The sequence below is a fragment of the Arabidopsis lyrata genome (genome assembly GCF_000004255.2).
Source record: "Arabidopsis lyrata subsp. lyrata unplaced genomic scaffold ARALYscaffold_4, whole genome shotgun sequence".
Classification (NCBI taxonomy): Eukaryota; Viridiplantae; Streptophyta; class Magnoliopsida; order Brassicales; family Brassicaceae; genus Arabidopsis; species Arabidopsis lyrata.
The window spans coordinates 7,144,909-7,168,659 of NW_003302552.1; the positions used below are offsets into that span (position 1 = coordinate 7,144,909).

At 36.8% G+C, this 23,751-nt stretch overlaps 1 protein-coding gene, 2 long non-coding RNA genes and 1 pseudogene across 3 annotated transcripts; all 4 read left to right on the top strand.

Moving 5' to 3' along the window:
• The first annotated feature begins 1,504 nt into the window (after positions 1 to 1,504).
• On the top strand, positions 1,505 to 2,834 carry LOC110229245. Its single transcript, XM_021028990.1, has 4 exons — positions 1,505 to 2,195; positions 2,276 to 2,393; positions 2,465 to 2,495; positions 2,606 to 2,834. Exons 2-4 carry the CDS (start codon positions 2,303 to 2,305, stop codon positions 2,832 to 2,834), a joined length of 351 nt encoding a protein of 116 aa, XP_020884649.1. The 5' UTR covers positions 1,505 to 2,195; positions 2,276 to 2,302.
• Positions 2,835 to 5,272: 2,438 nt separating this feature from the next.
• Positions 5,273 to 11,608, top strand: LOC110229246 (annotated as a pseudogene).
• Positions 11,609 to 12,861: 1,253 nt separating this feature from the next.
• On the top strand, positions 12,862 to 15,504 carry LOC110228893. Its single transcript, XR_002332375.1, has 6 exons — positions 12,862 to 14,107; positions 14,210 to 14,498; positions 14,884 to 14,958; positions 15,034 to 15,073; positions 15,207 to 15,265; positions 15,461 to 15,504. It is a non-coding gene; the product is annotated as an uncharacterized LOC110228893 (long non-coding RNA).
• A 6,686-nt stretch (positions 15,505 to 22,190) lies between these two features.
• Positions 22,191 to 23,396, top strand: LOC9315048. The gene is made up of 4 exons (XR_002332963.1): positions 22,191 to 22,308; positions 22,455 to 22,554; positions 22,885 to 22,982; positions 23,074 to 23,396. It is a non-coding gene; the product is annotated as an uncharacterized LOC9315048 (long non-coding RNA).
• Positions 23,397 to 23,751: the final 355 nt, after the last annotated feature.

A 23,751-nucleotide genomic window follows, 5' to 3' on the forward strand; every position in this document is an offset into this window, starting at 1 on the left:
AAGCGACCCTTTTACGATACTTATGCAACCCTGTCGAAATCCAAAAAAAAGTTTCGTGAAACTTCTTAATCGTCACAAAAGAGTCGTAAATTTACAACTAATTTGCCTCTCTTTGGAGACTCGTCCTGATTTAAAAATTGTTACTAGATCAAATCGAATGTTTAATATGTTAAGTAACCATATTTTGCATTGATTTTAACTAATACATTGAAAGATTAGTTGTTAATGTTTGAATTTTAACATGTTTATAACTAAATCTTTGTAAAAACCTATCTTGTGGAAGATGTTTCATATAGTTTTAATCTTAATCTAAGTAAGTTTGAAAATAAACTTACCAAATCATTGTTTTGTCTCTTAAAATGAATGATATACTTCACAAATGGACTATGGAGTGTAACATAATCCTTATACCAATGTATTTAAATCTTAAAGTTCACAAATCATAAATATTGATTTGTGACTCATACGCGAACGTCGCAAAAGCGTATCTCTTTGCGATTACTTTGCCACTGTCTAATGTTACAACTAATGTGCTACTCGTTTGTGACGACTTTGTTACGTATTTTGCGACCGTTCTGGTACTCTTTAGAGACTCGTTCTGTTTTAAAATTGAAATTGTATAAAATAGAATGTTTAATATGTTAAGTAACTATATTTTGCATTGATTTGAACTAATACATTGAAAGATTACTTGTTAATGTTTTAATTTTACATGTTTACAACTTAATCTTTGTAAAAACCTATCATGTGGAAGATGTTACATATAGTTTTAATCTTAATCTAAGTATGTTTGAAAATAAACTTACCAAATCATTGTTTTGCCTCTTAAAATGAATGATTTACTTCACAAATGGACTATGGAGTGTTACATAATCCTTATATCAATGTATTTAGATCTTAAAGTTCAAAAATCTTAAATGTTGATTTGTGACTCATACACGAACGTCGCAAAAGCGTATCTCTTTGCGATTACTTTGCCACTGTCTAATTTTACAACTAATGTGCTACTCTTTAGTGACAACTTTGTTACGTATTTTGCGACCGTTCTGCCACAATATTTGTTCTTGTTCTTGTTTGTGACTAACTTGCGACGACTTTTGCGACAACTTGTACAACCCGTTTGCGACCGATTTGGGACCGTTTTCCGACTTTTACCAAAATTTAGGGTTTTCGATTAGGCGGGCTATTATCCCTCGTGTTTTTTTGGTTGCGACCAAGTTGGAACGAGTTTGAGACTCCTATTCTTTTATTACTACCAACGAAAAGTCACATTTCTCGAATCTGAAACACTTTAGTCTTTAGTCTTCGATTCCTCTCTTCGTTTCTTCTTCGATTTCTCTCTTCAATTCCTCTTTTTGATTCGTTTTCCTCCTCGATTCTTCTCTTCAATTCCTCTTCGTTTCTTCATTAATTTGGTAGTAGATCTTTGATTCCTCTTCTTCTTCGTTTCTTCTTCGATTTTCTCTTCCTCTTTGTTTCTTCTTCGATTCCTCTCTTTGCTTTAATACCTTCTCTCTCTGTCCTCTCTTCGCTTTAATACCTTCTCCTCTCATCTCAAAACCCTAGCCGTCGATGTCGTCGCCGCTTCTCCTCGTCGCCGCTTCTCCTCGTCGAATGACACCTTTGTGTGGTGAGCTCGCGTGATTTAGATTTCAAGCTATGTGTTCTCGGATTTGAACAGTGAGTGGAGTCTCTCATCTTAGTCTGAAGCTCTTTCTAAAGAAGTGTTGGGCGTTTTCAAACTATAAAGAAAGGTTTGGTCTTGTTGAGAAGAATCATTTCTAAAGAAGTTTGATTCTGTTGGTAATTGATCTGAAATCCTAGGTTTTAGCCGTAGATCTGCTGCTTCTTTCAATTGATTTGAGAAACCGTAGGTATTGATTCCATAGAAGGTGAAGAATAAGATTCCAGAATTTTTGATTAGTCTTAGTGAGATCGTAAAATTCTTTCATTATGAGGAATCAGAGGTTGCTATGAGTGTTTATGGAAGCTGTTTCTTCTCGTTTTGGATTCTAATTGGGAGTATGGAAGTTGATTGAAAACAGTGTTGGTTTTCTTATTCGTTACCTAATATGTTGATGTTTCTTAAGCAATAATGAAGTTTTGAATTTGAAGAGAACGTGGAAGGAAAAATAAGGAGCAGATCTTAGCTTCATTATGTTGCCAAGTTCGAGTATTGGTTGTTGGTGACTCAGGTAATTTAGAAGTTCTGGTTTCATGTGGATTGTTATATTTTATTACGTGTTTTAAGGAGTCAAAGCCAATAATAGTGGAGGCCTTTAAGAACAAAGGCATAACTGGTATGGGAGCTGCAAGGTTTTGTTGGGGTGGCGAGTTTGGTTTTCTTGTTTCTATCACTTCTATTAGATTGGATAACTATGAGAGAGAGAAAGGTAAATTAGTAATATCACACTTCCCTCATTCCTTTCTTTCCATTGTCCTAATAAAGGTTATGCGATTTCAGGAACAAGCAACTTGAAGAATCACGCCTCAAGGTAAACACTAGTTTTTCCTCTTTTGCTTCCAACTGAGTATAACCAAATGTAATTAAGCTTATGTGATCACATGATTATGAACCTTGTTAAAACCAGTGTTCCCTCTACAGTGGCTACTATATCCTAGGCACCGCCAATGCAACCGCCAATGCAACAGCCACTGCCAATGCAACAGCCACAACCACTGCACAAAACAACGTAGAAGAAACCATAGGAGAAACCAATCCAGCCACTGCACCACAAGGAACTGTCGCAGCCACACCAACAGTTTCTTCATCTTTTTTTCATTCTGTTATGAACATTGAGGATCCTTTTGAATGTTTAAGGTTATATATGTAAGGCTATGTTACCAACATTAGGGCTTTGAAACAAATTTAAATGATCGCAGATTTGTTTTTTGGTTTTCGATTTCTATTTTTTTTTTGAAGCAATTTATGGTAGTAGATTAGGGACTAAAATGTCTACTAAAAAACTGTAATCGTCGCGGAAATGTTGCTTATTTGTGACTACAGAATAGTGTTAAATCCATCTCAAAACCCAAATTAGTCTCAATAATACGACTGATATGTTAGTCACTAATTAGTCGCTAACAAATAGGTGTAGCTAATACGTCGTAAATTTACGACCTATACAGTCCGTCTCTACCGCGTCGCTAATCTGCGACCATCACAAGCAGTCTTAACAGCGTCACAAATTTGCGACGACAGTGCGACCATTGTAATTAGCGACCGTTTTTTAGCGACCAACGTGTGCAGTCGCAAAGAAGTCGCAAAACAGCAATTAGCGACCGTTTAAGGACTCGATTGGGGGTCGCAAAAGGCATGTTTTCTTGTAGTGTATGACTAACATGAAACAGTTTGCGGATGGACTGTTTGATGACGATGTGATCGAGTATATTTGGTGGTGATGAGGGGTATGAGAACAAGTAAACTGGTGGTGGATCGAGTAGAAGTGATGTATGGTCGAGTATGATGAGGAGATCGAGTAGAATGGTGAATCGGTGAACAAATGCGATCGAGTATGGGATGGTGTGGGTGTGATCGAGTGGATTTGGTGAAAGTGAGATCGAGTGAGTGAGTGAATGTGATCGAGTAGTAGATGAAAATGGGGTCGATTAGGTGAAGAGATGATGAGTGTTGATCGAATAAGATGAATGATGATGAATGATGAACATTTGGTGAAGAAACGATCGAGTAGGTGACTGGTGGTGATGGTATGATGTGATCGAGCAAGTGAGTAGATAAGGGATCGAGTAGAACTTCCAAAAGCTGCGAGATTCCTTTGAACTTCTGGGCTTGTTCCTGCTTGGATATGACACACCAAGAGCATTCACAAGTTGAGAAAGGATATGACACACCACTCTCGTGATCAAACAGAATCAGAAAGAGATTTTGATAAGAAAAAAATTGATAATCGTTTACAAAGGAGAAGAAGAGATTATAAAGAAGTAGAAGAGGTCTAGGGAGATGAAGACTTATCCTAGGGAAAGAAAACAAAATTAAACACACAAAGACTGAATTAAAAACGAAATGGGCTTCTCCTTTGGTAATGGGCCTTGAGACAACAATGGGCTGTAGTTAATAGTGTGTGAGCTTGCCTCGTTTAAAACCTCTCTTGGAAAACCTAATGGGACAAAACCAAGAGGAGAGAAAAAGAGTGCAAGCCACACACCTCCATTGTTGTCGCTTAACCGGCTTAAGTCACAACCAATGTGGTTCGACAAGCTTCCTGTTTAAGACTGCCCTTAATAGGTTGTAGAAGTGATATGATCATGGACAACACTAAGGATGTGGAGCATGAACCGGAGCTTGAACGTGAGCTTGTAGCCGAGGAAGGAGCTAAAGGAGCTAAGCTTGTAGCTGAGGAGGAGCTTGTAGCCAAGGAAGCTTTGATCGCACCAACTGGTCCAATGACTCGTTCTAGAGTTAAGCTATTCAACCAAGCCATTGGAGGGATGCTTAACCACATTTGGGACCGACCAAATGACTTGAGCCAAGTCACTACCTCTTTGGTTTTGATCCATGCTCAAGGACCTCATCAAAGTGGATAAGTGATTCATGAGTGCTCTTTTTCCCTACCTTTGGTTTTGTCCCACTGGGTTTTCCAAAGGGAGGTTTTCTAATGAGGCTTATGTTTTCACTTCATATAATCCATTTTGATGATTCAAGACCCAAACCCACTAAATAATGAGACAATTTCGTGGCCTTTGAAGTTGAAGGGTTATTTTTCAAATTCAAACTCTATTTTAATTTCTCTCGTGTTTTCTAGGCAGCCTTGGAGCATGTTCCAAGACTTGTCTTGTTTTCTACATTTTCTTCTCTTCTCCTTCTCTATATATTCTCTTGTAATCTCTTATGAGAATTTATCTTTCTTTTTATCAAAAACCTTTTCTAAGAAGATCATCTTGTTGGTGTGTATATCCAGCAAAACCCTTAGTATCTTTTGGTGCGCATATCCAAAGGATCTAAGTTTCGGTATCGTGAAGCTCTTCCGCAAGCTTCTGTGATATCCATCCATCCATTCTCTCGTCTTTGAGTCGTGTGTCGTCTCTAACTCGAGATCATCTATCCATCATCACGGCTTCACAGCCACCTTTATCTCTTGCTCAACTTTAGAGTGCCGAGTCCTCGGGAGGATCGTGTCAAGTGGTATCAGAGCACACTCTGAAAGTTGAGTATTCTATCTTGTCTGTTCATCTTCTTATTCCGTCTGTCATCTTGTTTTAGTTTTCATAAATAATTGGTATGTGCTAAAATCGCGAAATCAACTTTCACGGGTTCGAAATCGAGTCTAGTATTTGTTAAAATTGTTTCTGGAATTTTTCTGCGCGATTTGATAATTTTTAGTCACCGAACAAGTGAAACTGTCGTGATTAGGGTTCTAGGAGAATTTTGTGGCATTTGAAGAGTCATTTCGTGTTTGTTTCAAAAGGACTAGTTACTGGTGTTGTTTTATTGTTTCTCTTGCAGAAAGAATGGCTGAATCCGATGAGGAAGAGAATAGCCACAATCGGAACAACAAACTTTTGATTAAAGCTATGAAGAAAATGATGAACACCGAATTGGAAGCTTTTCGCCAAGAGTTTCATCAGAATTTAAGATCTCCAAGGAGAAGCCAAGAGCAGCATGAGAAGGTCACATATCAAAAAGAGGCAAAACCAAGGAGACCCCAGGAGAAACCTAATTGGAGAAGCAGATCCACCAAAGATCAAGCAAATAGTTACTACTACAATCGTGGTGATCAAAGACGTGTTGAGAAAGCTATACCGCAACATAATGATGTGAAAGAAGTTAAGGCCGTGAAGAAAAGCCAAAAGGAAAGTCTAGTCTTAGCAAAAGAACAGTTCGAGGATGAACTTCTGAAGATTCTCAACGCTTACAACAAACCCAAGAAAGCTAAGAGAGGTCTTCCTTCTAATTCAGAAAAAGCTAAGCTTCCTCTTCCTTCTGAATTTGTGAAAGATATGTGTGATCTTTTTGAGAAACCTGATTTTGTACTTGAAAATGATCAAGCTTGTGATAAACTGATCCTTTCCAAACCGGTGCAACCGAGTAGTACATTTTGTTTTTCACAGGTTCTTGAAGAAAAATCTCAGAAAGAAGTTCAAAGGAGTTTGCCACCGATTGTTACTAATTTGGAGCAGCAAACTATCTTTGTTATTGAACCAACCCTTGAGTCAAATGAGCGCCATCAAAAGCACTGTAAGGAAATTGATTTAGTTAACAAAACGCCTAATTTGTTTGTTTTGATTTTTGCTCAAGATGAAAAACGATTTGGTTTGGAAAAAGTGAAAGAATTTCGTGTTTCAAAATCTGTTTTTGACAAATTGATTTCAACTTTTGAAACACCAACACTTGAAAAGCTCTTTAAGCCAAAAAGTTTTATGTTTGATGAGTTTCGTGAATTTAACTCTTCTTTGAGAGTTTCTTTGTGTAGCAACGCATTAGAGCTGTTTAGAACTAAAACCGAAAATGCATTGGTTAAAACTTTATATGAGTTACATGAATCAAATCCGTTCAATGAGCTTTGCAAACCAATCTTGAAGGATTGTGTTTTTGAATTCTCTTTTTCTAGTATAATGCATTTGTTCTATTCCATGAGTGCTAAAAAGGGAACAAGAGCTAACCACTTAGGAGAAGTAACATCAAGAAAAGGAACATTCAAGGTTCCACTCCATATACATGACAACGTGAGGAAAGCTGAAGGTGCACTAAACATATTGGCAATCAAAGAAAAGCCGCCGGATTTGCAGCAGCCTCAATCCATCTGCAAGAAACCCAAACAAGGAGCCATGAGTGGAATTGGAGAATTAACTCAAGCTGAAGCAGTTCTGGTCCACAATCAATTATCTAAAGCTGAATACAATAGTGTAATCAAGGAGAAACCACCAGATGCTACACCACGAATTAAAACCCGAGGTAACTATCTAAACTCCCAAAAACGAATGAAAGCTAATTTGCTTTCTCTTGGTTCATATTGCACAATTTTGAGGCCAACCAAGAAGACTAATGATCGAGAGATAAGCACTCATCAGTGGAATCAATCAAGAGATCTTCGTGAAGATTGTCAAGATCAATTTCGGCCAAAGTACACAGAAGAATGCATAGGCAAGCAATCAAATTTGTTTGTGAGGGCTAGTAAGGTTAAGAAAGCTGTGTTATCAAAACACCAATTATTATTGCTTAATTATAAGAAAGCTCTCATGAGCTTGACTAACCCTACACCGGTGCTGCCGAGTGAGATAATGTCTCTTTTGCAGGATTATGAGGACATGTTCTCGGAGGATAAGCCTATAGGACTACCATCCATCCATGATGATTCTCAAAGCCACATTTGGAGACCAGGAGATTATCTAGGACGTTCAAGTCCTACACCTCACGAGATTTTGGTCATTTTACTTCACATGTTTCACGAGGAGCCTAAAATGGATCTTTCTTCATTGGATTCATTCCATACCTATCAATGGCGACCAGGAGAGTTTTTAGATACCTCTAGTGAGGAGGAGTTGGTCACCAACAATGCCTTGATCCAAGAAGAACCCCCGGATCCAACACCACTTTCATTAATCGTGATGATACCAAGCACCAAACACACTGCGAACCTTATTCAGGTAAGTAACTCTTTCACTCGCTTGGTTTCTCATATTACAAGAACTGTTATTATGAGTTTATCAAATCTAGGAAACATCGAGAAAGAGTTAGATTTATTTAAAGAATATTTGGAACCAAACTCATGTCTTAGAACGCAAGTAAAACATGAACATTTCAAGTATAATGCATTGATAAAAGTTGAGACATGTTTACTTGGTTATAGTGACTCCATGACTGTGATAACACACTTGCTCTTTGCAAAAGCTGTTGACAATATTTCAGGTACAAAAGAGGAGCCACCAGACTTAGAAGTTCTCTTGTCCAATCTCTTTGAGAGGACGGGAATTGGAGTTGTTTTAATGCCAAGGATCGATTCTCCATCCAACCTAACAAGAAGAACAATCGACAATGCTTATGAACTTGAGCTGCAAGGTAAGTGTAATGTGAGTCCTAGCTTTAATGTTTCTGACTTGGTGCCGTATATTGCAGATCAAACGGATTTGAGGTCAAATCCTTTTCAAGAGGGAGGGGATGATATGATCATGGACAACACTAAGGATGTGGAGCATGAACCGGAGCTTGAACGTGAGCTTGTAGCCGAGGAAGGAGCTAAAGGAGCTAAGCTTATAGCTGAGGAGGAGCTTGTAGCCAAGGAAGCTTTGATCGCACCAACTGGTCCAATGACTCGTTCTAGAGTTAAGCTATTCAACCAAGCCATTGGAGGGATGCTTAACCACATTTGGGACCGACCAAATGACTTGAGCCAAGTCACTACCTCTTTGGTTTTGATCCATGCTCAAGGACCTCATCAAAGTGGATAAGTGATTCATGAGTGCTCTTTTTCCCTACCTTTGGTTTTGTCCCACTGGGTTTTCCAAATAGAGGTTTTTTAATGAGGCTTATGTTTTCACTTCATATAATCCATTTTGATGATTCAAGACCCAAACCCACTAAATAATGAGACAATTTCGTGGCCTTTGAAGTTGAAGGGTTATTTTCCAAATTCAAACTCTATTTTAATTTCTCTCGTGTTTTCTAGGCAGCCTTGGAGCATGTTCCAAGACTTGTCTCGTTTTCTACATTTTCTTCTCTTCTCCTTCTCTATATATTCTCTTGTAATCTCTTATGAGAATTTATCTTTCTTTTTATCAAAAACCTTTTCTAAGAAGATCATCTTGTTGGTGTGTATATCCAGCAAAACCCTTAGTATCTTTTGGTGCGCATATCCAAAGGATCTAAGTTTCGGTATCGTGAAGCTCTTCCGCAAGCTTCTGTGATATCCATCGATCCATTCTCTCGTCTTTGAGTCGTGTGTCGTCTCTAACTCGAGATCATCTATCCATCATCACGGCTTCACAGCCACCTTTATCTCTTGCTCAACTTTAGAGTGCCGAGTCCTCGGGAGGATCGTGTCAAGAAGTGTTATGGTAGCTTAATTTAGCAGCTTCATATTTGATCTTGTCGTTCGTCCACTAAGAACATGCAATTCTTCATTCTCTTTAGCTCCAAGCTCTCCATCTTCATGCTGCTTAGCCTTGTACTCGATCGAGTAGTTCGTTATCCGGTCAAGTTTGTCCTTTTGCTCTTGCTCGACCATGTGCTTGATTGGTTGGCCGAGCATGTCCTTGTTCCCCTGCTTGATCATGTACTCGATCAGTTGGTCGAGTATGGCCTTAGGTACAAGCTTCTTCTTAGATCCATGATCCAAGCTTCCCATTATCATATCATAAATGATATAATACCTTGAAAAACTTCTTATCTAGCGAATATGATAACGAAAATTATGATTGTATCACGCCAGCTCTTATCATATTATTTTGGCACTCGACATTGCACACGTAAACCACTTGAACATAAGTACAAAATTAATATATTGGAATCTAATTATACTAAATCAACAGTCACTTTTCAAAAACTGTAAGTCTCTCCTTCTGTCACGTGTGCTTAAGTCTCAAATTTTGCTCTTTCACTTTCGTAAACCAATTCTACTGTTATTATTCAACAGATAATTTTTTGACAAAAAATAAAAAACTTAGCACTTTTTCAGCAACAGCTCCTCTCTCCTTTTTCAACCCTTAGTTTACGACCATTCACAATTTCTACACAATTTTTTTTCTTTTATATTCCATTTAAATATTTTTTATCGACACCTTTTCCACAAAAAAAACCACGATCTTGAGTTCTTTGTTTTGCACGATCCTCAAATAAACTTCTCACTTTCATACCCTTTATCAACCGATCTTCTCCAAATCACCATATATTCCCAATTCTTTATCACAATTGTTCCTTCACTCAGTTTCGCCAAACCAACTTTGAATCTGCATAAAATTGGAGTTACTTTTACAAACATGAGAGTTTTCAATTAGATATCGGAACTGTCCTTCTTGCTCAACCGTCAAACCTGATCAGTCAAAATATCATGTTTCATCCTCAGTTTCTCATCGTTTGTTAACCTTCTACCGCTTTCATCGTCTTCTTTCTCCACTCATAAGGTGATTTTTGTTCATCCACACCTTCTTCAAATCACCATCGAATCTGATATTACTTTTGATTTGTAATTTTGATGGTTGTTGATTGCTCGAGTAATTACCCGATACACTTAACTGCAAGGTAGTATATACGGGGTCGATCCACAAGAACCAATGGTACACTAAAGATTTCCGAGACTCGTTATTAGCTAAAGCGAGAAGTTGTTTTGTTTGGGTTTTCAAAATTGTAAATAAAAATGCAATTAAAATAGGAGATTAAACTTATGAATTAAAGACATTGGACAATAGGGTATTTCAAAAGACAACGACTAGCGGGATAAACGAAACGAAGAATTCATAAATGAAGAACCATTCTCAACTATGAACACAATTCTAAACTAACTCTCTTTCAAGACATTAGCCACTAAGTTCGACTACTCAATTACTAAACTTTCGTTTGTAGTTTCCTAATCAAATTAAGTTGTACTCAATTAAGTTGGTTCATTTCGTTCACAATGCGTTCTAACGTCAACTTTCGTTGGTTAGAAACACATTGCTCAATTTACATTCATTCAGGCATTCTATCGAACACTTTTGATGCATAGAAAAACCTAGAATCTAAAACAGGGTGATCAATCATATTCTAGCATTAAGAACATGTAAATCGAAGAATCTAATTATAGAGAATTCCCTATGACAATCTATTCACTAATCCCTTGACTTTCTACTAAGAACCGTAAAACCCAATTAAGAGACTACTCACACATATTGAAAAGAACAACACAAAAAGATGTAGAAGAAAACTGATTGAATTGATAAATAAAGAAAAAGGGTTTAGAAATCTTCTCCAAAGTGTCAAAGATGATGAATTTCTAGAATCCCCAAAAAGCTTAAAAAGAGAAGTTTCAAAAGTTACAGAGAAAAGAACATGAAAAGAAAAATTAGGTCTCTGTAGTTTTTATACCCAAGTAGGAAAAAGAAAGACAAAACCTGGTTAAGGAAAACCGTTTCGGGATGTCGAGGCTCGGATCGATCGATCCCATGGGTGGATCGATCGATCTACAAGCTCCTGGAATGATGGTATTGGTCATCAAGGCTGGATCGATGGATCCCCTCCTGGGATCGATCGATCTCGAAGCTTCTGGTGTCAAACTCTGCACCTGCTTCAAACGTTCGCCAGAATGACATGTCTTCACTAATGTGGGTATAAATCTTGAATGCACCGTTAGATTGCTTTCAAACCACTTGGAAACTAAAGCTAACATCTTCATCTAGCTTGTGGCAAAAATTCAGAAAGATCAAACGGTAGGAAGTATTCCATCTGAGACCAAACGTCTGGCAACCTAAAACCTTTAGAGACTCGATAAAAGACTAAAATACTCTAAAAACACACTTTGACTCTATAAAACATATGATGTTGGAAAGAAAACAAATACTCAAAACCGTTGTCAATTTGATTGTAGGTACAAATGTGGTTGTTTGCAACGTAAAGCTTGATTTCACGTGCTGCTTAACTGTTAATGCTACAAATCTGTATACTAAGAAGGTGGCATAAAAGAACTCAATATTTATTACGTTTTTTTTTTTTTTTTTGTTTTAAACATTTATTACCTGTTGATGATTAGTTGGAAACATAATACTAAATTGTTTATGATTATCACCTTTAGATGATTAGGGAGTGTGTGTGAATATACTACATACCTTTTTATGTAAAGTTAGTAGTAACACCACATCTACGAATTGTTTATTAATTGTTTAAGAATTCTTGACTATGAGAATTGTTTATTAATAAATTTTGTTGCTAAATTAACTTTTCTATTTGGAATCATCCGTATTTATTCAATATAAAAAACCTATGGGAGAGCAAGATAAATGAAAACCCAAAGAAGAGCCGTAAAGTAACAAGTCTTAATTTCAAAAAAAGAAATGAAATGTAACAAGTCTCAAATGAACGAAAATATTATGTATGTGGTGTTAGTATATACTGTTTTTTTTTCTTTCGTTTTTAACTTAAAGCTATAAAATATCAACATAGATGCTCTTAAACAAAGACGAAAAAAGAAAAATGTTCTTACGTTTGTATTACTTTTAGATGATAACTTATCTTTTTACTATTTAATCATAATTAATATTAATGTGAAACCATAGTAAGTAACATCTTCATCTTCAAACGGAGAGCTCCGGTATAGGATGGTTCTGTACATCTTCAAACGGAGAGCCGCCAACCATGGGAGCTGCAAATCTCCGTCGAAGTTTATCTCCATTACATACCGAGTTCGAGGCCCTTCTCTGGACGATGAAGTGTATGATTGGTGCAGATAATCAAGAGGTAGAGTTCCTTACAGACTGTTCTGATCTGGTGAAGATGGTCTCTTCTCCAACCGAATGGCCGGCATTTTCAGTGTACTTGGAGGAATTTCAGAGCGACAAGGAAGAATTCTCATCCTTCTCTTTATCTTTAATTTCTCGTAATGCTAATGTAAAAGCGGATCATCTGGCACGAAAAATTCGTACAGAACCGCTTCATATCACATTTGTAAACAACATTCCCCATAAATGGCTCTTTTGAGCTCTAATTAATTTCGGATGACAAAAAAAAAATAAACAAAACAACAAATAAATACCAATTTTTATTACAATTTTAATTTTAAAATAAATTATGGCTCTGCATGCAGGGGCCAAAATACTAGTTATGTAATAAATGAAACATTACGATTATTTACATAGTCACTCTCCGTCTTGTATCTAAATATTATTTATATATTTAGAGCCACATTTTTATTAAGGACGCCAATACTTAGGAAAAAAAAAATGAATAGATCTCTCCATAGAAAAAAAGCTCTCTCGCTCTCTCTCATATCTAAATCCTTCATCGTCCCCGATCTTTAATGGTATCACCACCACAAGCGCATCTCTATCTCTCCTCTCTCAGATCTGAATCCTTAGTTTCCGATCTCTAATGGCGGCACCACCACCAGATGACACTTTTGTCGACAAAGATCAACTGCGCAAAACCTAATTTGAGCAATTATATCCTCTAACGTGTTCTTTTCGGCTTGATTTCAGTTTAATTCCTCTTCTTCTCTGTTATCACCAGCCAATGTCGTTGCTAATGCTTTACTATTTTGTTTCAGCGTTCCGAAGTCAAAGCAACGGCAAATCGAGAAATCATTTGAGGAGTCCCCTTTTGCGAAACAATAACCTCATATCTCCCCCTTATAAACAGAAATTATTATTGATTTAATTTTAATTCGAAAAGTGTTGGTTTTACCAGTATACCCCAACCGAAATCTAAATATTACAACCAAAACCTGGATCTATTCGAACCAGACCCGAACCAGACTCGACCCACCCATAACCCGAAATCTCTTCTCTCGATTCTCTGCGTTTTAGTTTTTTTTTTTTAAATCGAAAACTCAAACTCATATCTCCCCAATTCCCCCAATTCAAACCCTAACCGTTATCTCTTGCAACTTCTTCTCCTCTTCAAATCTCCGAGATCTTCCCAGAAACGGTAATTGAGAGATTGCGATCTCGATTGCGAAATCACACTACAAGAAATTTGGTCATTGGTAGCATATCATTGTAGCACTAATTCACTAACTGCTACTAAAAGTGACAATATCGGATGGCAACTATATTGTAGCATTAAGTTAGTGCTGGGAAAGAATTTCATTAAGCGGGAACCCAAAAATTACTACTGTAGCAGAGAAAATCATTTTAGAGGCAAAACACTTGGCCAAAACTTTGTTTTTCCGCGACTCTCACAAAAGCAAACACTTAGGTCATTTTTTTTTGAAAATCTAAACCTTCGCTGACACCACGAATTCGGTTTCCGGTCACCAGTAAACCCAATTCCGGTCATTCCTCAACCTTCGTCGCTTCGATTCACTCGATTTCAAGTCATTTATCAACCTTCGACGCCTCGATTTATCTCTGGTTTCGAAAAGGAAATCAACTCTTTAGTTGGTGTCGTCTGCGTCGTCGTCGCTGAGTTGGTGTCGTCTCCGTAGCTCTATTCCACCTGCAATATCGAAAAAGAAACCCACGACAGGTAATCAACTCTAGATCTGGAGTAATGAACTCTAGATCTAATCGTCATTCTCATTGTCATAATTCGATGTCTCTAATTACTTTCCATTAACTCTCATTGTAGCAAGAATCGAAGCCCTAGAGAAATCTTTGAGGACCTAACACGAATATAAGAAAGAGAATCAATCTCCTTTACAATCTTCATGTTATGGCTCTTAAATTCGTTTGAAATCTGGTTTTGTTTTTTGTTTTCTGCAATAGAAATCGATACATACATTCAGAAGATAATCTTCAAATAAGGGTTCTTAGCTTCAGCTATTAGTTTGCAGGTTTGATCTTTTTGCTGAGGTGAAGACGACAAAAACTCACAAAACCAAACTTCATAAGCTTAAAGCAGCTTGTCTTGTTTGCAGGTTCATTGTTTCTGACTTTGAAATTTTTGATTGGTTTAATACAAGATTAACTCTCTCTGATCTCTATTTCTCACGTTTTCTCTTAGATTTTATGATCCGATTTTGCATCTAATCTTCGTGAGACCAAAATTGTGAAGTTGTGTTAACTTAGATTTATAAATCTTAGAGTTATGTGGCAACACTTTTGTGGATAGATCTGATCTAATTTGCGAGATTTATGTTCGTTTGCTATATTTCTAATCTTATTGAATTGCTAAAAAATTTTACTCTTTGGTAGATTCTTGTTTGAATGTGATAGTTGTTACTGTTTAAGAAGCCACTCCCATTTCTCTGTTTGATCTGCTTTGATTTATAATGTTGGAATTTGGTTTGAATTGTTGTGAAGGTACTTATCATGGGATGATTATTTCATGGCGATTGCTTTCCTTTCTGCAGAACGATCAAGGATCCTAACAGGCAGGTAATTTTGTTGATGATATAGTTTTCTATCTTTATGTTCTTCCGTGGAAGCTGCTCAAATGTTATGGTTCTGTAGGTTGGTGCGTGTTTGGTGAGCCAAAATGGTGTCATTCTGGGTAAGATAATATGATCACACTTGTCTTTTGATCTGTTTTGAACAATATCAAGTGTGGTTGTATAGTTTATTTCATGTTCTCACTTAGCTGGTACATTTAAACAACGACTCAAAAAATTTCATCTTTCATTTAGGGATTGGCTATAATGGTTTTCCAAGAGGCTGCTCTGATGACAAACTTCCTTGGGCCAAGGTATTACGTTCATCTGATATCCAATAATGTCTACACAAGTTGTCTACGAAAACCCATTAAAAGTATGTTCATTGTAGTCACTACTACAAGGGGTTATTAATAAAGAAATGAATCTCTAGAGATAAGGCAAGCAACTTTCTCCCCTAGATTTATTTTGAATCATTTTCTCTTAATTTGCTCCCACCGATTTTGCAGAAATCAAGAACTGGGGACCCATTAGAGACCAAGTATCCATAAGTACTAATCTTAGTGATGCAAACTACGGCTGAACCTTTTAACTTCTTGTTTTGATGAGTATTGTGCACACTTTCTTTGGGGATCTTTAATACGGTGACATGTTACGGTTCTCATCCGTTTAGGCTCATTGCTAAGCTCTCATGTTTATGACTCTTCATTTTATAGATATGTTTGTCACGCTGAATTCAATGCCATACTAAACACAAACCACACATCTGCAGCCGGCCAGGTTTTGTTTCTTTGGAGTTTCTTGCTTAAGCGAAAAGTTTAAAACATTTTAGAATATGATTGTTAGAATTTGCTATATGTGGTTTCTGCGCAAAAGCCAATAAGTTGAATATGCTATCTACTGTAGAAAAGCTAAGGAACTCTGCAGTTATATGAGTTTGTTTTGTCCTCCTCTAATCTCTTGCAAAAGCTTTATGTGACAATGGTGGAGAATAATCCAATTGAGGGAGAAGGAGTTGAAGAACAACAAGTCACGGGAGATCTCCAAGTCCAGAGCTTAAGTCCCGTTTTAGAAGATTTTAACAAGAATGAGGAAGAAGATTCTGAGAAGAATGAGGAAGAAGAGAGTGGCGAAGAAGAGAACGAAGAAGAAGAGAACGCAGAAGAAGAGAAAGAAGAAGGGAATGAGGAAGGGAATGAGGAAGGAGAGGAGTCCTCCTCCGATGAGGGTAGTAGATCCTTGGGCGAAAAGTCCTCCTCCGATGAGAGTAAGGAGGATGATATTGCAGTGGAAAATGCGCCAGAAAATTAGGCGGAAAATGCTATGGTAAGTATTTGAATGGTGTGAAACTGGTAGAACAGGGTAATACTATGTGTATATTTGGGTACTACTGGTAGAACAAGGTAAAACTATTGTTTATTGGTATAACTGGTAGAACTGGGAATACTATGTGTTTGAATTTTGGGTATAACTGGTAATACTAGGGCATTACTATATGTTTGATTTCTGGGTAATACTGGTATTATTTGGGTATAACTATGTGTTTGAATTCCTGGTGAAACAACTAGTATTACTGGGGTACAAGTATGTGTATATTTTTAGGGTAATACTGGTAATACTATTCGCAGAATAATGATATATGAATGAATATCTGTTCTGTTGCAGGAGATCGACGAGGAAACAGAAGCAATACCACCGCTGAGTATGTATTTCTCGCCTTCGGAATATGTGAAGAAAATAAAGCTATCAACTCGGTGCTATATTCACGAAGTGTTGACTACATTCGATACGTTGGAGCCTCCGATGAGCAAGTCTGAGAGGGCATTTTTTGAGAATCATCAGAGTTTCTAACACGTCTTCCACATGCCAAGAGATCCAAACCACCGAGTTATGGGAATGTGGATGCTCCTTCTTCACACGGCGCGCATTGAAAGGAAGAAAGAAGTGTGGTTCATCGTCAATGGCGTTCCAATCCGATATGGTATATCGGAACATGCATTGATATCGGGCTTCAATTGCAAGAACTATGCACTTGGGTATAAAAATGTGGGAAGTACGGTGTTCTAGACGAAGCATTTCAAGAATGCTGTTGTGAAACGCGAAGACGTGAGAGAGAAGCTCTTAAAAATGGTACCGAAGGGTGAAAGATCTAAAGATAGGTTGAGGATGATGGTCCTCTATTTCCTAACCAGCATTATTGTAACGCCTATCAAGACCGGGGAAAAGGCACCTAAAGTGGATGAATTGTGTCTTAAGGCTGTAAATGATCTTGCGTTTTGAAAGAATTTTTAATGGGGGAGGTATTCTTTCGATTACATGTTACAAACCATCTCACACACGATGGATCATTTTAATGGTGTTGTCACCAACAACGAGAAGTACATATGGCTGATCCGGGTTTCTGTCTTCCGATAGAGGTTAGTTACAAGTTATAGTAATTGGTGATTGTCTAGAATGCTGGTAATACTGGGAATACTATTTATTAGGAATACTGTTTATTATAGGAATACTGGTAGTACTGGTAATACTGCATATTAGAAAACTAGTAATACTAGTAATACTGTTGAATCTAAATATATGTTTTTTTTTATTCTGTAACTTCTTGCATTCGAGACAATCCCACTGTTGAGGGAAAAATTCATTGAGGACATTGCAGGAGCATATGAAGGATGTCCTAGGATGTGCAAGGTGAAGTTCAAGAAAAACCATTTGGAAGGCATTGCTCTTGATACTATTAATCATGAATTAGGTACAACTCAGGTTAGTTGTCCTATATATTCTGTTTTATGAAATGTTTGCTATACTATTTAATTATAATAATCCATATTTGTTTATGTTTACAGGTCATTGATTGTATCGTCTCACCTAGAATTGAAGAGCACGCACTTATGAGAGCAATCACGGAAGAAGAAGACGACGTTGACATGGCTGATCCGGTGGTGGAAAGTTGGTTGAAGCGTCATAAAGAGGGCCGTCTAATCAGGTTTGAATAGCTGTACCAACAGGATCTACATGCCCGAGGAATCATCGCAGGACCAGAGATTGCAGGTGGTGAGGATATTCCCGCAGTAGATGGACAAGAACTCCCGAGTTTTGATGCTGTGGTGGAGATGATTCAAGACATGAAAGTTGGGATGACAGATCAGCTGAATGAAATCCTAGTAATGATTTCACGGTTGGATGATACAGTTAACTCGTTGGATGAAAGAGTTAAATCGTTGGAAGCATTCAGGGAGGCGCAGAAAGTAGATAAGAGAAAGGTATGATTTGTAATACTGGTATAACTTTGTTCAATTGCAGGATCAAGAAGAGAAGAATCTAGAGAAGGATGGTGACCCAAAAGAGACAACCCAAGAGAAGGATGGTGACCCAAAAGATACAACCCAAGAGAAGGATGGTGACCCACAAGTCACCAAGATGACGACTCGGAGCAAGAGACAGCTTGGTTGACTGATTTGTCTCTTTGATGTTTGGATTTGAACTTGGATTTGTTATATTAATTGTTTTGGATTTGTTATGTTAGGATTTGAATTTGGATTTGTCTTTTTAGGATTTGAATTTGGATTTGTTAAGTTAGTTTTATAAATTTAATTAAGGAATACGGGTAAAACTGGTATTACTAATTAAGGAATACGGGTAAAACTAGTAATACTGATAATGGTAATACTGGTAATACTAGTAAAACTGGTATTACTAATTAAGGAATACGGGTAAAACTAGTAATACTGATAATGGTAATAAGCTTACAAAGCATAGGAAAGTCTCACAAATCATAGAAAAGTCTTACAAAGCATAGACAAGTCTTACAAAGCAAAAAAAAGCTTACATATTAGTGAGCGACTAACTCCGAACGCATTTCTCCGCTAGATGAGCGACTAACTCCTTCAGTTTTTGGATCTCCTTACCATTACCTTTCAACTCCGAACGCATTTCTTCTTGATAGTATTCCAAGCTTTGAATCTTTTTGTGATGGGTATCAACTTCCTCCCTTAAGTTAGTCACCTCTTCTTCCATAGCTTTATCCCAAAGTTTCTGAATATGTAAACCATCATTCTACAATACAAGAATTCTATATCGAGATCAATTATTTAACATACATCTGGGTAATACTAGTGTAACTAGTAATACTACATACATCTGGGTAGTATTAGTGTAACTAGTAATACTACATGTTTACGGGTACTACTAGTCTAACCAGTCATATTACATACATCTGGGTTCTTAGAGATCTACCAGTTCTACCAATTTTACTTTTGCGTCAATAATGATACTATCTATTTACCTTATACACGTTGCATTGATAGTATCTCTTCCCTTTGTCACCATCGTTCTCAGAGATCTTGTCGAGGATGCGTCCACCACAAGGACATCTATTCGGAATTCCTTCCATCATTCCGACTTCTTCTAATTGATCATAAATCTTCTTAGCATTCTTCATCTCATCATACCACGGCTCTCTCTCACACAATCGATTCATAATTGAAAAAGAGAAAAAGATTGAAGAGAAGGAAAAAGTTGGATAACGTTTTCTTGAGCTTGGAGAGAGAGAGAGAGTGAATTTTGAGATAGAGAGAGAGAGGAGAAGTCTCAATCATGAATTAGAAGTGGAGAAAAAAAGAATTTTAGTTATTTGTTTTTGTTGATTTTGGGTTTAATTGATTTTGGGAAAATTGATTTTGGGGGGAAAAATTGGAGTGAAAAAAAGAATTTTAGTTATTTGTTTTTGTTATACTAGTATTACTCGCGCGAATTGAAAACCGAAGACAGAAGCTTCAGGATCGATCGATCCCAGGGGGGATCGATCGATCCGGCTTTCGACGTACCTAATTTCTTCATTAGTAATACCTGTTATACTAGTATTACCTTTCTACCAGTGAATTAAATCATAGTATTACAGGAGATAAATCTAGTGTTACATAGTTGTACAACGCAAATATGGTTTACAAATCATAAAGTTCAGATAAAATCAAATACTATGGTTGCCAAATAACAACCATTGCAGCGATTGCCTCGGCCTCCTTTTGTTTTGAGTCCTTTGACGTTTTGGACGTCTTTCCTCGGTGGATGGAAGCCTCAACACTTTTGTTCTACCCTTCTTCTTTTTCCGAGGCAGAGGTAATACCTTCAACGCTTTGATCTCATCTGGGATATCCCACTGTGACTTATCCGGGACTAAATAAATAGTCCTATAATACGCCAATGCCCACATCTCCGCCCAATAATACTTTGAAACCAATTCATGTATTTCCATACTTTGAGTTCTTGTTGTATCGCTCTCGAAGGCAATGAAACCAGCTAGTGCATGCACACAAGGATACTTTAGGATATCGAACACCTTGCAACTCCAAGTTTTCAAGAGTAAGTTGACAAAATATTCTTTCCCTTCACTACCCCTGACATTGTATTCAAGCTGAAATGTGTTTAGCTCCGTTACTTTTAGTTTCTCAGCTTCAACCCATAAATCATGCAAGTAGTTCTCCACTAAAGGCACAAACTTATTCTCATTAGATCCTGACGCGGCTTCTTTCTGATGTTCATTAAACCAAACAGAAATGGAGAGCGTTATTTTCCCCCCGATGTATTCATCATCAAGCTATACATGCGACCTTTGCATTTAAAATATATGATCACGTTCTCCATCATTGTATCCTGCAAAAACAATACAAAAACTCTGTCAATTATACTAGTTGTACTAGTTGTACTACAATTCTGGGTAATATTAGTATAACTAGTCATACTACATGTAAATGGGTAATACTAATGTAACTGATGATACTACATGTAATACTAATGGGTAATACTAATGTAACTGGTGATACTACATGTAAATGGGTAAAACTACTGTAACTAGTCATACTACATACATCTGGGTAATACTAGTGCAACTAGTCATACTACATGTAAATGGGTAATACTAATGTACCTAGTCATACTACATACATCTGGGTAATACTAGTATAACCAGTAATACTATGTATATATTTTTCAATAGATTCAGGTACAATTCTACCCAGTTCTACAAGTTGTACTTTCGCGACAAAAACTCAAATCGAATGGTTTCGGGTTCAAAACTACAATTCACTATGATTCAGTTCATGTAATCCATTTCTTACCCATTTACAGACCTAGTCGACCCAAAAACTATGCATAAACTTCCAATGTGCATATCCAAACACAATTACCTAAATCTAATTGAATTGAATCTCCTATTTAGTATATGTCTACAGCCTAAACTTCTATTTCAAGCTCTATGCATCTAAAGGAACTAACCTGTCTCACCGCAGCTCGCCGTAAGCTCGCCGGAACAGAAGAAACGGCAACAATGCAGCTCACCGGAGATGAAGCTCGAGAGAGACGCTCTCGTTTTTTATTTTTTTCTGGACTCGATTTTTTTTTCTTGTTTTTTAAAATTCAATAAACAATTAGAAGAAAAAGAAGGAGGGGTATTTTCGTCTACGCACGTTTCATTAAACAAGAAAGGGATATGTAGACTCATTTGGGATATAAGAGGTTTTGTTTTGCCAAAAGGGGAGTTAGTAGACATTTTCTCCGGCAAATCCAGCGTTCTCGAAGCACTCGTCGGCCGTGATTTTCTCCCTCATGGGATTGAAAGCAAAAAACCCAGATTTGAATGGGTATATTCATGGGGAAGATCAAAGAATTAAGAACGGAGAAAAAGATTGGGTACAAAGTTTCAGAGATTGTAAAGAGGTTTTTGTGATTTGGTCGTTACTTTTCTCTTTTGCTTCTCATTTTCGTTTGATTTCGAATTGAATTAGATGTTGGGTTTGTTTTTTTATTTGTCTTCCTCTTGATCAAATCTGGTTTGAATTGAATTAGAGGAGCTTCGATTTTGACAGAACAAATGAAGTTGCGACGGTGGTGACTATAGATGCGTAAGATGGCGGAGAAGAAGAAGAAGCTGAGAGGCGGGTAAGTAGATCTTCTTGATGGTCTTTTATATTCTCTGAAAATAGGATTCATAGGGACTAGAACAGTGGATTGTGTAAGTAGAACTCGTAGATCTTAACCTTAAACATATTTTGGTCATTCTCGTTTGAGGACTCAACTTCTTCAACTATGAGATTTTTTGGATTTAAAAGCAATTATATTTAATCAAACCAACAAATATTTGCTAAGGTATATATCTTAACTAAGATGTTTTTCTTAAGTTTAGAAGTGCACACGTGTCGCGATTTGAGTGGGAGAAATAAAAAACAAAACCAATTTTATTTTTTGTTATTTCTTGTTTTTTTCCCGACATTTTTCATCTCTCTCTCGAGACCCTTGCAGACAACAATGAGAAGATGCGAAATCTCTTCGATTCCGGTGGAGATATTGGTGAAACTTCAGACTCGTAAGTACCCAGATCTCTGATTTTGGTTTTCTGATCTGGATGTTTCGGATCTTGCTAAAGTTTGGGTTTTTTCGATTTTGGGGATTAGAGTTTTGGTTATCTTCTATTCTTAAGTTGAGTCTTAATCTTGTTTGTTTTTGTTATAGGAAATCGAAGAATCCGGTTCGATTAAGGACGCCCATGCGATTATATGGAACGACGTCAGAAAGGGTGTAGGAAGAGCTTATAAATGAAAGCAGCAAGTAGGTATGGATTTAAAACCCGTGGTTTTGTGGATTTTTGTCTTCTGCTTGTAATCTAGATCTACATTCAACTGAATTTATGATTGTGGAAGTGAATGCTTACTTTTGGTTGTGATTATTTGTGCATAGACATTCATTGGCTAAGAATTTGGGTTGAGTTATGAAAATTACAGTGAAGAAAACAGATCTGTTGAGAACATACTTATTTTGTCTGGAAATCATCTTTATAGAATGAACTACATGGGCTTTGTTCAAATATTTATCTAAACCTAAACAGATCTGTTCACCATCATCTTAAACCTCTTTGTTGCACTAACTCGATGTGTTGTAATAGTCTCATGTAGATAGTAATGCGGATATTACTCTTTTGTGTGCACCAGTCAGTGAAAGGTTAGTGTCTAGAAACCAACGGGAGTCGATCTGAATTCAATGGTATAGTTTTCTATGATTCTTAAAACTAATCAACTTCATAAAGTCATAAAGCATTTCAAATACTTGAAATTTTTCTCTTTGTTTTTTACAGCAAACGGACACAATAATGCTTGGACTGTCTCATCAAGAAGCAACAGATTCTCCATACATTGCATCAATGGGAGTTAATTGTTTCACAACCGAAGCTTTGTTGAGCCTTCTAACAAGACAGTATCCTAGTTCCAATGACTTTGGATCTGAAGTTATTCCTGCAGCCATAGGAAGCTGATTATCTCTCTTTTGTTGTCTTATAGCAATTGGACAGAAGCTTTGTATGAGTTTGGTTTTATGGTTGCTTGTTTAAGAAGATAGTGTTTTACAACAATTTGAATTTTTTTTCTTAAGATACTCTCTATTCTATATGTTAAGATACTATCTTCTTTTCTTAATTCACACAAAAACAAAAATTTATTTTAAAAAATTGCTAAGATACAAGGTTAAGAATCAAATGGTTCTTAACCATTGGAGGTGCTCTTTTGGAGCATCTGATTTTTGCAGCCCAATTTATGTTTTTTTGTAGAATAATTTCAAGTTAGATTTGTTCTTAATTGCTATTTGATTAGCATGATTTGTCTGTTAGTTCAATTTTGTGATATTTATTTACTTTGTTAACTCATAAGTAATTTCGAACTAGATTTTGTGCTTTGTATTTGAATAATTCAATGTGGAAAATATTCATAGTATGAGTCATACTTCGTTGTATTTTTGCTCTCTTCTTATGTTTGTATGC

Bases quoted from the DNA above. Each gene is read 5' to 3' on its own strand.
- LOC110229245 (XM_021028990.1), top strand. From the start codon at position 2,303: ATGGGAGCTGCAAGGTTTTGTTGGGGTGGCGAGTTTGGTTTTCTTGTT. The intron at 2,394-2,464 runs GTAAATTAGTAA...ATGCGATTTCAG, and splicing joins TAACTATGAGAGAGAGAAAG to GAACAAGCAACTTGAAGAAT. The intron at 2,496-2,605 runs GTAAACACTAGT...TTCCCTCTACAG, and splicing joins TTGAAGAATCACGCCTCAAG to TGGCTACTATATCCTAGGCA.